At 41.1% G+C, this 15,613-nt stretch overlaps 1 protein-coding gene across 2 annotated transcripts in view; it reads right to left on the bottom strand.

Annotated features, from left to right (window-relative positions):
• ZC3H12C (zinc finger CCCH-type containing 12C) overlaps positions 1–15,613 on the bottom strand; it is a 44,958-nt gene that overhangs the window by 7,791 nt on the left and 21,554 nt on the right. For both annotated transcript variants that reach the window (XM_033052764.1, XM_033052763.2), the window contains exons 3-5: positions 3,973–4,112; positions 1,062–1,296; positions 78–184 (exon numbers count right to left, since the gene is read on the bottom strand). In XM_033052764.1, coding sequence (XP_032908655.1) covers positions 78–184; positions 1,062–1,296; positions 3,973–4,112 — 482 coding nt within the window. The remainder of the gene's footprint in view (positions 1–77; positions 185–1,061; positions 1,297–3,972; positions 4,113–15,613) is intronic.

Genomic DNA, 15,613 nt, shown 5'->3' with positions numbered 1-15,613 from the left:
TTGGCAGTGTTAAAATAAAGCAGGAGCTTGGTCTCCAGTCCCAGTACATAAAAAATGGATGGGTTAAATCAAATTACCATATGGACATGGTTGCTTCTTATGTTCTGGCACAATAGGCTTCTTCCTAAGAAAATTATCCAGACTTGGACCATGGCGGCCAAGAGGATCATCAGGAGGCATAAATCTATAAAGAAAGAAGAAAGTAGTTTGGAAGCAAACAAGCTTTTTCATACTTCTCGTGCAATGACCAAGAACCTCATGACTATGCTGCACCATAACCTGCCATCCTGACGTTTTTAAATCCAGGAACCTCAAGAGCAGGTTCCAGGTTTGGAAGGCCATCTTTCTGCTGCAGGTACTGCCTTAGAGGTAGGTCACAGGAACAGACTGTGTGGACACCCCTAGACACCTTACAGACACCTTTGGCCCAGCTCAGCTGACGCTTTGTGGCAAAGCAGGGCTGCAAACAAGCCATCCTAAAATCAAAAGTAAGGGCTGCAATACAGGCAGCCATTTCTTAAAACACTACTATTGGCTTTGCAAAACTGTGCTGACAGCTGAGGATTCTTGCATCAGCTTCAGGCACCTCAATAAGTGCCTGCTTGGGGGAGCACTGAGTCCCTCCCACTACAAGAAACCACCAGCAGTAACTGCAGTTGATCTGTAGGCTGGGGCACAGTTACTGTAGATGAACTACAGATTCCCAAAGTTCATTCCAACTTGGGTTTTTCTATGACTCTAGGACTTAGAAGTCTAATCACAGGCACTCAGAAATGTTGGCCCAGTGTATCAACAGAGCTGGAATATTATACCACAGCATACATCAAATATACACTGGCATACGCCAAAGAGGAAAAAATAGCATAAACAGACATAAAAATGTCGCTACAAAAACAGTTTCAAGTACTTTTAATCAGAAGACCAAATTTATGACTGACTATTCCTCCTATTTTGCTATATGTACCTAATGACTTGGGTGTAAGATAAAAAAATCGTACAAATCTTCAAACTGTCCCTTCCTCAATTATTTCAGTGGCACATGTGAAGACAGAATGACTTACTTGTCATTAACAAAAGAATACATCAACAAGCGTTCGTCTATGAACTTCTTCCATTCGGGCTTTTCATTAGCTAGATCCCTGTAGTTATCATTGGAGACAATGATGCCATCTGACTCGAAGGCCAGTTTCACTATGAATCGGTCATCGTAGCACACCACCCTTCTCCCTTGCACGCGCCGGGATGGGGTGAACACGAGAATCTTCTCCTTTTCTAGTTTACGTAGGATTTCTTGATCTACAATGAGTAAGAATCACAAGTCAAACAAGAAAGAAAAGAAGAAAGTTTGTTTAATCTCTAAAGATATTAGGCTTGAGGAAGAAAATCCAAGCATTTAGGACTAAAAATGTCTCAGATGGTTATAGTGCAGCAGAAGGTGCCCCATGTATGATATCTGAACTTATAGTTAGTAGTCAGCTGGCAATACTTTCAAAAAACCCTAAAAACAAATCAAAACCTCCTGCTCCACACCATTTCTGTAAGACTAACACAAGAGACCTTGTTCATGTTCCTGTGGCTCAAAAAAAAAAATCATTTTATCAAAAAGCCTGTGCAAAACTCCTCCAGCTGAAGGGGTCATTTCAAACACCTCTGAATATGAAGACTATACCCAAGTACAGCCACGATTTTCCCTTAAATGAGCTCCTTGGTAAAAACAGACCTTTTTCATCTCTTTGTAGAACCCAGCAAGAAACACCTTTTGAAAGAATTCCAGTAGCTCACATTAATGAGACTGTCTTACGAAAGCCTCTGCCCACCAGCAGAAGGGGAACACACAAGGACTAGAAAACCCACATTCTGTACAAGCACTCAAGGTTCTCCACAAATATCAACAACATTCACCAGAAAGACATCTGATGTCATTTAATAATCAACAGCAAAAATGGTGGTGATTTGTTTTGGTTTGGTTTTTTTGTTAACACCGGTAATAGTTTAGATTGCATCTTTCCTTGAACATGGTTTACACATTTATACGTAAGTTCTTATCAAAGCCAAACAGATTTCTCTTCAATCCTTCTAAATAAGCATATTTAGCATTTTATAATGCCTTCTTGTTCTACACAATCTGTCACTCACAGAAGTACTCTATTTTCCCTTTTCTTGTGTAGAACCTGGAGATCCCAAGGAGCTTTGAAAAACAGACCTCAGGCTATGAAGGAGTTTGCACCTAGTACTGGGGCACCTACCCCTTATGCTGATTCTCCTACCTATCACTCTCCTTGGAGCAGACAAGCTATGAAAGAAAAATGCACAAAAAAACTAGGCAACATCTAAAACAGCAGAAGATGCTTGCATAGTGAATATGAGTCATGGCTATTAGTAATAGTTAAGATCTCAAATAACTCAACTGTTTTGTAGCATAAGAAACTTGACAGGGAACATGTTCCATCTGGGAAAACAAAGATTCCAACAGGGAGAAATATAGCATTAATATTACATATCAGAAATATATTTGATACAAGCATTTATTTGCTTAGTAGAAAAAGCAGAAGATTTTAAATGAAATACAATCTTTTTGTATTCAACCCCCAACAATGTGCTAAATGACAAATAAGCATGAGATAGAAGGTGATTTTTTTTTCCCTGCTAAGAAAGAACAAAAAAAATCTGTCATGTGATGACTGGTGGGTACTGGTAAGAAAGATGTGGCTGCTGTTTAGTCCAAGAGACTGAGAATGAATGCTGAGAGCCTAGAACCATCCCCATGTTGTCATCTAGGGCTTTTTCAAAGCTCCAGCCGCGTATTTCAGGTGCGAACCTCTGCAAACAGAGTGTCAGCACCAGGTATTTTACATGCCTGCTAGCACACAGGCTTCCTGCAACCTTAGAGGAAAACAGAAGATGCAATATTTTTACAGAAGACAAAATAACCTGCTCTGATCTTCCTCCCGTTTTCAGGGTCTATGATGATACATGGAAAACTGATTTTTCATTGCTAGACAATTGACCATGGCTAGGTCAATTCCAGCCTTGTTGCTTTCCTGAAATACCTTTAGGGGCATTTAGCCATACACACACTTCAAGCAGATGCCACAATTTAATTCTAAGTGGTCAAATTTTTATTACTTAGCCAATGCTCTTCTCATACCCCAAACACGAGTACAGCAAAAGAGAATGGCTTCAAGGGAAAGGTTCCACACTGCCAGTGCCAACAGGGTAACAGCAGCTTTCCAAATGCTTCCTTGTGTTAATATGCTATATTCTAGTAGCAATCAAGCAAATGGAATAAAGCGTTGAGAAGATCTTTCCAGATTTTTTAAAAGTTGTGTTGGGCCCCGCCTACCCCACAAAAAAACTCCTTCCACCTCTCCAAGTTTATAGGGCTTTTTACCCCCAATTCCTTTCCGTTTCAACTTTAGGGCAGTTGGAGGATGTCTCTCCAGCCTTCACAAAGAATCTGTTAGTTTGATGAAGGAATAAATAAATACCTCTACACCAAATGTTTTTCTAGATAAACACATTCAAAATGACAATTTTCAAAAGTTGACTATTTGCTAATAGCAATGACAAAGAGGGGAACCATTCCCTTTCTGTCCAGGTAATTCCCATAACCCAAAGCATGGGCAGTGACAGGCCAGTCTGGCAGCATCTGCTCACCATAAGAAATAATACCCAGCAAATTACTAACTTCAAACCTACTTGCTACTAATGCTGCATGGACACAGCAGATTTTAAAAAAGGCAATTACATTAATCAGAAGTAGTGACATTATGGAAACTTGAGCAGATGAGCAGAACAGAACAGGAGGACTTGGAGAGGGCATTGCTTTGTCTTTTTCCTGCCTATAGATCACAAGGAAATTACTACACCAAAGATACTTTCTGTTACAGCCCTTCATTGCTGAAGGTTTGTTCATTTGAGCAGTTGCACTCCTGCTGGGCAAAGCACTGAACAAGCAAAGATGGAGCTTACCTGTTATAAGAGCATCTGGTCTCGACTGCTCTTTCCTCCATGCTGGCACAAACACAGTAACATCCTTGTGGCCTCTTTCCAAAAACCAATCTACTGCCAATTTGATTCCTCGACAAGAAAATACTTCTTTGTTCCCGTGGCTGAAACAAACATTAAAATTCTTTATTAGATGACTTTTTCTATGACCATAAATGGAACTCAGTAAAATGCAGGTATCATAGTCATGCTCTTCACTTGCTCCATGGCTTCTAAAGGCAGCTGGGAGTCTATCTGAGCCTTGCCCAAACACAGCCATCATTTCCAAAATGGTGTGGGAGTGGGCTACTAAATCTGCCAAACATTCAATCACCTGTACATAGATTCGACAAACAAAGAAAAACATAAGTAGGAGCTTTTAAAAATCCTCATAGCCCAACCAAAATATGGGGTATAACAGGCAGCTCAAAGACTTGATGAGGGAAAGCAGGAGGCCCAAAATACCAATATAAGAGTGCACTGTGTCTAGGAAATAGTAGCAGATGAGCACAGGTGAGCATACCAGCAGGGGAAGGGACAGCACACCCAGCTGCTGCAGGAGCTCCACAAGGTCCTGTGTGAACAGGGAAAGAGAGAGGAGAAGGCCTCCAAGCCCAAGGGGATGGCAGGCACTCAGCAGGACAAATGAGGCAAACTGGGGAGACTGTCCAAAATCAACATGGCAAAACTAAGAATGTGCTTAGTATGTACTTCAGAAGGAGAAATTACGTGTATTTAAAAAGCTGTGAAGAGATAATTAATTGTGATCAGACACAAGCAAAACAAAATACGTGTCTGTTGTGCAATAACTGTCTGGGGTAAAGCAAGAGATGCAATTATGTCATTCTCTAAAGGCAGACAAGTCCTTGCCCTACTTCTACATCCAGTTTCAGGCATGACATTATAAAAGACATAGATGAAACGGAAAGAATCCAAAAGAAAGCGAAAAGAGACCTATGGGGAAAGGGTGAAGGAAGCACATTTAGCTATCTGGGAAAAAAAAGCAGCTTGTGGAAGAACAAATCAGTTCCTCAGCTATAAGAAAAAACTGAAATGGAGGACAGCAATCAACCAATGGGTGTCCATAAAAAGGTTCTGGGAGCAGAGAGCTGCAGGGTGGCTGCTGTGAAAAGAATTTGGGATTGCTCCATGATGGGCACACCCAGCTCTAGCCAGCCCCACAGTGCAGGAGACAGGAATGAGGGAACACCACAGCATGAGGAGCTGCTTCATGAGCAGCAGGTACACCCCCAGAGGGACTAGCACACTAGAGAACACAAAAAGTGCAAGAAGGAAGGAGTAGCAGAGAAAAATTGTGACATTCTGACCTCAGTCCCCTGCACTGCTCACAGTTGCTCTGAAAGGACTGCCACCTGCAGCTGTGACAAGGTGTAAGAATAATCCTGTGGTGAGGCAGAGAGGAGGACATATGTTTGGAGTAAGCAATCCTGGAAAAGGGGAGACAGTCTTCCCCCTGAATATTTTAATGCCTGTTCTTTTCGTTTCCCAGTACCTGATTTGGAATTAAATATTTATATTAACTGGCTATAAATTACATTGAATTTCCCCAAGCTGAGTCTGCCTGACATAAAAAACCACTTAATGTGTGATCTCCCTGTCATTATTTTGAGCCATGGGTTTTCTTGCTTCTGCTCCTCCTGTCCTCTCTCCCATTCTGCTGGGAGGAGGCAAGCCACAGCTAACCCACTAGAGTCCCACTGGATAAGGACAGAAAAGTCCTTAACTAGAGTAAGAAACAGTTAAGCACCACGTCAGTAAAAGCTTTCTCCCTGATCTGCAGGACAGTCTGGCCATGGATTTTTGGATCTCCCCACTGGACACTTTACAGAACAAGTTAGACAGCTCCTCTGAGGCCTGTCCAGGTTCTCCATGCACAAGAGGAGACAAGCAACATTTGCAACGTCTCTCCCAACCCTGCAGCTCTGTGTAGCAGAAGAAACACACAGGGGCATGGAAACAAGCTATCACCTTTCACTTGTATAGCAGGTATGCCATAATCAGCTTTCCAGAAGGATAAAACACAGTTCTTTGTCTGTGATTACTGAAGGGGACAGTATCATGACAGATAGTCACATGAATTTTAAAAGTCCCTTCTCCTTGAATGTTTTGAGGCAAATAAAATATCAGAAAGTTATTTAAGAACTTTTTCCCTCTCACTTTTTCCACTTTTCTAAAATGTAACACTGCTGTGTCTTTCTTGACACTGTGGGAGCTTCAGTAATTGCGCAATAGACAAAGCACCGAAGAAAAAGTGAGAAAACTTTTGCAAAAATGTTCTGATTTCAGAAACCTGTGAAGGAGGTGGTGTACACTTGCACCTGTCTCAAGAGAGAATGAGTCATGGCTAACACCTTTTACAAAGCATCATTCTCAGCAAAGGTTGTGTTGAAGGCCACAGATCCCAAACAAAAGGAAAAAAAAAGGAAAAATAAAAAGAAGAACCCACTACCATTAACTGGATTTAAGTGAGAAAGTGTCGTGCTTCCTCTTCTAATGAAACTGGAGACAGTACCTGCAAACATAAGCATATACTGTGATACTGCAATTGTTGCCAGCCATAATGATCAAAGCTTGTAGATTTTAGTTGGCATGGGGTACTAAAAAGATAGTTTAAGCCCATCTTCTGTGCCTTTATAGGGGTACACTAGGAACACTGTCACGAACAATATATCTATGTCCTCAATATCCTAGCTATAGTTATAGGCCTCTGCAGTAATGCATTCCCTGTTTTCTACGATCACACAATATAGTATTGCATCATAATAACACTGTAATGATAAAACACAGATCAGTATTTTTTTCCAGGCATTGCTTCATATACAACTATCCTTGTACTTGTTTGGCTGCAAGAGTAGTATCTCTGTGTATTTCAAAACTTACCAGGAATGGGAAAACAAACCACACACAGATGTGACACACTTAAAGTGCACAGGCACACAACGAATATCAAAAATGGCCAACAGTATTTCATCCATGGTCTAACTCCATCTTCCCTCAACAACACAAGACTGGGGCACTTGATGCACATTCATGCCCAGGGGGCAGCCATAAGGCCTCCTTTGCAAAACCTGAGACGAGAGGTTACTGCTTGTGCTATCACCAGGCTGGGTGCAACCATAAACATACTGTAATCCATTTTAAAACAGTCAGGAAGATTTTGTTGCAGCTATTAAATTCCAGTGGAATCACTGTATTGTGATTACACCATTTCCATGGTTTCAAGAGGATAAATCCACTTTTCACTCCTGACAGTGAAAAAGTGCTGTGTTAGGCTACATTTTAGCAGCACTAGGTTTCTTTCTGGAAATATGAGAAATAATTTAAAGAAACAAATCCTGGACTCTTGGAAAAAAATGGATGTTCTTTCCTATTGCTTTCCATCAGGTTGTAGTTCAAGCCATGTTTTTAAAGGCAGAGGAAGGGCCAGGCAGTTCAGCTCCTTAGTTTTCTATTGCCTAGTACAGATTATTAAAATTCTTTCATCCAGAACAGAAATTTTAAATACACTTAGACTGTATGAAACAGAAGTGGGGAATGCATTACAATGCACACCAGCTATTCTGCACTGCTGAGCAAGTGAATTTGTAACCTGTATAAATCTTTACTCTTTTCAGACAAGCTTGGATCTGAGAGGACACAAATTCCAAGGAATTTAAATCATTAGTGATAAAGTGTGTGAAAGAGATGTGCAATTAAAATTTGTTATTTTGTTTTGTTAATATGCAGATTTAATGCTCTTCATTTGGCGATCTTTGTACTTAATCAGCTTTATGATACGTCATATGAAAAGACTGAAACCATGCTACTGCTTCTGACTTCTCTTCCTTCTTCTTAGTTGTGAGATGAGAAATGTTTGTACTTCTTTGTCAAGAAACTTCCTTTTAAAATATCTTTCCAGTTATGAGGAATATGAGAAAGCTCAGACCAGTCAGGTTGACAGCTGTAGCCCGGGTTTATAGTACTTTGGTTCTGTTTGCTATGTTTCATCTACCACTCTCAGTTGCAAGGTAAAGGTATATTCCTTAAGAAACACCTATTTCTTTTTCATATCATGTATGAATTATTCTTTTTACCACCACTTTTATATTTGATCTGTTGATAGTTGCAGTTTTATTTTTAAATGAAAGAAAATAAAGTAGCATGTTTCCTGAGGGAAAAAAAAAAAATCAATCAAGCATTTTTTAAGCTAGGAGAATTAGCAAAAAGTGTAAAACTTCTGATGAGAGCACTTTTCATTTTCTGTCACCTTCCTAGACCCTAAATTAGATTTCCTAGAGACAAGTCTTGGGAAGACTTGTGGTACACATGCTTAAAAGACTCTTTAGAATACTTGCAAGACTTTTAGTGTGCTCTAACACAATATCCAAACCAACACTCAGATTCTGAAAGCTACAGAAAACAAGCACAATGATGACAAGAGGTGAGGTCTACAATAACCTCTGTTGCATACAGGTTTTTATACAACTGAAATCTGGACATATCCACACACCATGTAAGAGCATATTGACTAAAAGCAAGAACAGAACTAAAACATGTACCTGCCCATTACGAGTTACGACAGAGTTACCAAACTATTTTCTTCTATCATATCAGGAGAGGAAGCATGTTCAGTCCATAGCACAGAGAGAGAATTTCCACCCTGTATCATATCAGTCACTCATAACCCTGGTTGCCTGGTTTTTTAACAGCCTCATCCCTTTTTAATTACTTTTTTTAAAACTCTACTAATCCCCTAATGACAGAAATAATTTGTCCCAAACAATTTCTCATTAACCTCAGCCTTCTATCAGTCTGCATTTGTTTACTCTATATATGTATATTTTGGTGCTGACATGAAGCAAATAGAACTGGTGCTAAATGTTGGTTTTTCTTCCATTAGCCCAAATTACTTCAATGCTTTGAGGTGTTTTAAAGAAAAAAGCCTTGGAAGCTGTCACATATTTCAAGATACCTTTTGCCTGTAGGGCTTCCAAAGCAGGAGCACTCTGCAAGTGCAGCAGTGCTGTCTCCAGCCAGAACTGCACGTGGGTCTCTGTCCAAGCACTCAGCACTCAAGGTCAAAACAGGCAAAGAGAAGCTACACTCAAAGCTGCCAGTGACAATCTCCTACACATGTGATTGTTACTTGCTGGTAAAAAACCCTATTTTTATCTGTTCCTTAAAGTGACTTCTCAAAATAAACGAAAAAATAGACAGATAATGCTACTGAAAGATGAATGTCTGAATCAAGGTACCACAATACAACCATGTCTACCAAACTCAGCAACACAATCTGAGGAGAAGCTAATGCAGCTACACTGTTAGTTTGCTAAAATAAATGAGCAATTAAATTGTCACATGAAAACTCCATATGGCAGAGATAAGACAACTGAGCCATCCTTTGACTTACACAATGTTCAGTAGTGGAGAACCTTCTGTGTGGCAGGATAACAGTGCACCTTTTACCCTGCCTCAGGGTTAATACAAGGGCCCAAGGCTCAGTTACCTGAACAGAGATGTCTAATACTGGTTAAGCACCCCAGGGACACTTTCTCCAGCTGAATGCCACTCCTGAATAGCACTGGGGGCTCTGCTCAGGCCTGGGTGTATATTTCTGGTGCCACCAAGCACCTACAACATCCACAGCTGGTGGGATGGCTGGGCATGAAAGCTGGAAGAAAATTGTAAAATACCTGTCTTAAAAGTGGGAATGTATTAAACTAAAAACCAACTCCCCAGATCAACATCTTCCTCTTCCCAAAAATTAGTACACTATTTATCTCATGCTGTGTTTTCCCTTGTGCAATGATGTAGCATCGAGGACCATTTAAATACACAGGCCAAGGTTTTCCAGAAAGGGAAGCTGAAATGCATCACCTCCATGGCCTGGGAATCCCACAGGTGAAGTTTTCAGAAGACTCTAACTGCCCAAAACAAGATCAACTGATTTCAATCTGCAAATCAAAACAGTACATGATCACAATACTATTATTCTTTTGCCCATAAACTTCTGAAAGTTGTTGTCCAAGACTAAGGATAAAGCAAGTAAAATAAATAATTTTACATCTGTGTTATCTTCATGTTGCACTCTCTCTAGGCACAGCAGACTTTTTTTTCTGCCAGTAAGTTTTCACCATAAAGTTTTATGTATATTTGAAACATTCTTTTCATACTCAGCAAAGAAAGTCTGAAGGCATCCAGCATATCCAGGGAAAACTAATATGGAGCAGAAGTAAATTAATAAAATGGTTATAACTGTCTCACTGTTTTTGCAACTAACAACTTCCTTCTTTAGTCCTTATTTCTTGGTGGCAAAACCCTTACTTTTATTCCAGTAAAGAAAAGTATCACAGCAATAACCAATTTTAGGCCATTTTCAACATCCCAACCTTATCCTTGAAAAGCACAAGCAAAAGCAAAGGACTGTGCAAATATGTTGCCATGTATCTCTCTTCAGAATGAACTCCTTTGTTCTCAATCTTAGCAGTAAAGGAAAGCTTTAAAGGGTCAAAAGAGAACCTTAAAACCTTGCCTCTGTTGCCTCATGGAACAACAGGACCTTCCCCTCTTGATCTCAAACTAGGGAGGCACAGCTGAGGAAGCTAAAAATGCATGACAGAACAGGTCCAAGAACTCACTGAAGAACAGACAGATGAAAGGGTGACAGTGATGACAAAGAGCTCACAATATGCTGTTGTTAGATGGATAGAGACCACCTTCTTTTTCTTACCGCAATTACGTAAAAGGAAAATGTAGGGTAGCTAAAATCCTACCACACAGGGAGGTATAAGAACTACTAGAGACTGGAATGTGTTACCTAGTATCAATGCTGGGCAGCTTACACTAAATAAAGTCCTGAGTGCATTTCTATGGAGGACAAATGCCTCTCTCACTCACACAGACCAAAGTTCTAAATGAAGATTTTGCTTTACAATATTATCATCTACATGCAAAACATCCAACTCACCTTATGAAGCAGAGTTAGAACTACATAATTCTCTGGAAAACTGACATAGGTCACTGCTCAGGTATGGCACAACTGAATTCTGGGTTCTACCACTTAGTTCAGACTCACTCCCTGTTGTGGGAAGGGTCTGTTAAGGTCCACAATAGCTCTAGGAGATTACCTAATTTGCTGTTCAGATCTCATTTTAAGTTTATATTCACTGAAAAGTCAGTCTCACCTGCAACAGCATTCTATCAAAAAAACGTGATATTTAAGGTTTAAACTGTGGGCATCTTTCCTCTTCTGGAAAAGGATTAAGTCAACACCAAGAAAGGTAGAATAACAAAACAAGATCAGATTAGAAGTATTCTATAGAAGCTAAATACCAATTCTTTAAGTCATAGCTTGCAAAAGCCTCCTCTCTGCTATTCAGCTGAAAGAGGGCTTTTTCTTTGTTGTTAAAACTTCAGCCAATTCATATTATTTAGACCATATTGGAGCTTTAAACTTGATAGACACAAGATACATTTGATGACTCATTTACAGTTTAAGGCACAAATGACAAGTAATGTCATACGAAAGTTTAAGGAAATCTTTCCAAATGTTACCAAAAGGCAGAAAAATTGAGTGTTGGGTATTTCTGAATCTACAGCTTGCTAAAGCAGCTTGTCTGTAACAGGAGAGTCACCAGACTTGACTGGCATACATGCTGGCTCTGGTTTGCCAGAATAAGTTGTTCTGACCCAAGCCTTTTCCTGTGCTGCTTTAAAGGAATTCATTAATCCATCAGTTCATTAGATGCAACCAGTTTCACAAATATGAACATCCAGACACATAATCAGACATATCCTTCCTCCTTCATGTTGGACCGAGTTGTTCTCCCAATGACAAAAACATCAGGATACGTCTAATGGAAAACAGTAATTTCATGATTATAAGCCGCACTGAGTATAAGCCACACTTCTGGGTGCCAGCAACTTTTCGTTCTTTGTCCGTACATAAGCCGCACCTGATTATAAGCCACACATGACAATACAGGGTGTGATAAAAGGTATCTATTCTATCACCATCTGTTCAGGGTGGGGGCAGTGATCCTTATCTCCACGGCAGATATTCTGCCAATGGGCCATCCATTGAAACCAGGCAGGGCATTGTTCTTTATCTTTTCACAACCCATCCTTCCTCCAGCGAGTCATTTTCTGCTCATGGCCCATTGAGTCCCACTGTGGGACTGATAAAATTACTGCATCCCATTGAAAGTTGCTCCAGCCAGGGGGAAGAGTCCAACATTTCTTACCAAGATAAAAACAGAGGTTTTGGGACACTAAGGGAGCCCCTTTCTCCACGGGACTCCAGAGGAAAACCGGATTTCTCCACATCACCACTGGACTTCCGGAGGGAAACTGCACCTTCTGCAGGAGCACTGCTCCAACTGAATCACATCTGTCACTGCAGGAGGATGCAGCCACCATTTAATGGGACTGCTACCAACACCCTGCCTGATGGGGTGTCAGGCTGTACTCTGACTTTGTCAGGGTTTGGAGTTTGTTTCTTTGTAGTACTGTATTTCTATTTTAATTTCCCTAGAAAAGAACTGTTATTCCTAATTCCCATATCTTTGCCGGAGAGCTGTTTGATTTCAAAATTGTAATAATTTGGAGGGAGGGGGTTTACATTCTCCATTTAAAAGAGAAGCTCCTGCCTTTCTCAGCAGATACCTGTCCTCCAAACTAAATCAGAAACTTTTCATTCTTTGTCCATATATAAGCTGCACCTGATTATAAGCCGCACTTTGGGTTCGGACCAAAATTTTAGTCAAAATGGTGCGGCTTATAATAGTGAAATTACTGTAATCCTTTCTGATAACCCCTGTTCTCTGAATTAGAAATGTGAATCAACTCATTTTGCAGCCACTCAGTCACTAGATGAGATACAGACAAGAAAACATCCCTGGCAGTGGGACAGAGGCAAGCCTAAAAGTAAATCACTCTGTGTCACTCACTGGATGTTTTGTGAAACTACATCCTTAATTAGTCATGGAATGGAGACAAGAGGTAGCACAGTGTTTGATCCTTACAGAAGAGGACAGCTGTCTCGTCCTACTTGTATTATTGGACATCAGTCACGTTAACCTTCTCCAAAAACTTTCCCTCCCAAATACATCCTTTAAATGTAAATCAGTAGCTCTTATCTAGAATAAGATAAATAAGAGTAAATGGCATTACCAAGTATGTGCATTACAACAACATGGGAGTAAGAATACAGATCACAGTTTAACAATTCCTGTGATAATGTGTGAGAAAGCTTCCAAGAACACTTCTCAAAAGACTATCCACAGTCTTAGGGCACAAGCCCATTTCCCTTCAGCAATTCCAGAGTGAACTCATTGGCCACAGCTTAGAAGAGCAAAGAGGAAAGACAAAAGCATAACAATTTATAGCTACCTGTAACAGGACCCTGGACCATTTACATACAGAAATCTGAAGAAGATTAAACAGCAAGTGAACTCCTGTCTCTCCTGCATGTAAAAGAAGAAATCTTTCCAGTATCTGAAGTTCTTAGTTACTAGTACCTATTTTCTTGAAGGGGAAAGGACAGATCCTGTGGGCAAACAACTGGTTGCCCAACTGGCATCAGCAGCCGAGACTCATCTTTTACATACATGGGACTGGCTTTCCTAATCAAGGACTGATTTCTAGAAAAAGGTGGAATGCACTGGACCAACCAGCCAGTTGGCAAAGATGCATTTGTTCTGACCAACACAGCAAGGCATCAGCAATCCAGGAAGTTTCTGGAGTGCTTTTGAGGTAACTTCTTAACATGGGTGGTTGAGTACCTAACAAGTTCACCAGCTAGGGCTCATACCCAGAAACAAGGGAGAGCAAGACTGAGATGGGAAGGTCAGGGGCCGCCTTTGCTGCAGTGACCATGAGAGGCAGATCCTGTGAAGAAAGAACAAGACAAAAAGAAGGATTACGAGCTCAGAATTGAGGAGAGCAGATTTTTGCCTACTGAGGAGAAACCCATGCAGAGAACAGTGCACAGGACAGAGTGGTGGATTTTTCAAGGATCACCCATGCCAAGCTCAAGACCGGCCCATAGCAATGTGCAGGAAGTTGGGCAAAGGTAACACGACAAGACTTTCCCTCAGCCAACCTTCGGGAACACTGAAATGGGATATTGCCAGGCTGCTGAGCCCTGACAGGGGCTAAGGGAACTGGCTAATGACATTGTAAGGCCTCTCTTGGCAATTTTTGAAAGGTTGTGGTGATTGGGCGTGTTCCTAATGTCTAGAAAAGGGCAAATATCCCTTTCATTTTAAAGGCGGGCAAAAAGGATAATTCAAGGACCTACAAAGCTGGTCAGCCTCACCCTGATCCTTGCAAAAGTGATGGAGCAAATCGTCCTGCATACCCTTTCTGTATTGGATGTAGAGTGGATGAAGGTGACTGGGAACAGTCAACATGGATTTATGAAGAAGAAATATACTTGAGCAGCCTCACAGCCTTTTAAGGTGAGGAGATGGATGTGGAGAGCAGTGGACACACTGTTTATTGTGGCTTTAACAAAGCTTCTGACAGCTTTGTTCTTGTAACACCCTTCTCTTGTCACAGCCTCACTGACAAACTAGAGAAGTAGGGGCAAGGCTAGAGGGCAGATATGGACTGAAATCTGATTGAACTGCTGCACTCAAAGGTGATTAGTGGCAGAAAGTCCAGTTGAAGGTCAATCAGTATCTGTGTATTCCAGGGACTGACACAGGGGAATGCATTGCTTAACATCTTCGTAATGACCATAATGACCTAGATAATAAAACAGAGCCCACCCTCAGCAAGTTTGCAGAGCATGCTCAGCTGGGAGGAGAACACCAGACGGGTGTACTCTCATTCACAGGGACCCTGGTCAGGGTAGAGCAACTGGCCAACAGCAAATTCAACAGAGGGACATGGCAATCCTGCAGCTGCAGAGGTCTAATGCTAATCATCAGTACAGGCTGGAGGCTGATCACCTGGAAAGCAACTCTGAAGTGAAGGACACTGGGGCTGTGGTGAACACCAAGCTGACCATGAGGCACTGACGTGCATTTGCAGCACAGAAGGCTAACAGTCTCCTGGGCTGCATTAGGAAAAGCACTGCCAGCAGGTGGAGGGAGGAGATCCTTATCTACTCGTGCATATGGAGGGCTGGAATCAGTTCTGGGTTCCCCCATATAAGACAGACATAGACAGTACTGGAGAAAGGCCAGTGAAGCACAACAAGGGACTGGAGCACCGTTCATACAAGTAGAGGAGGGGCTGGGAGATCTGGGATTGTGTAGCCTAGAAAGGAGAAGGCTTGGGAAGATCTTATCCATGAGTCTAAATACCCGATGGGAAGAAATAAAGGGAACAGAAACTGATTTCTCACTGGTGTCCAGCGACAGAAAAAGAGGCACTGGGCACAAAATAAAATACAAGAAATGTTGCTTAAACATAAAATAAGGAAACTTTCTCACAATTAGGGCATTCAAACACTTGCCCAGAGATACACTGAGTCTCCATCTCCTTAGACATTTAAAACCCAACTGGACATGGCCTTGAAATGACACGGCTCTCTGTAGGGATCTCCAAAGGCCCTTTCCAAATGGAATGATTCTGTGATTATATTTGGTAGAAAACAAGTAAAGATCTGTTAATTTGA

Source organism: Catharus ustulatus, chromosome 2 (genome assembly GCF_009819885.2).
Source record: "Catharus ustulatus isolate bCatUst1 chromosome 2, bCatUst1.pri.v2, whole genome shotgun sequence".
NCBI classification, from domain to species: domain Eukaryota; kingdom Metazoa; phylum Chordata; class Aves; order Passeriformes; family Turdidae; genus Catharus; species Catharus ustulatus.
The sequence above is the reverse complement of the archived record's forward strand: the minus strand, read 5'-3'. Positions and strand labels throughout refer to the sequence as shown.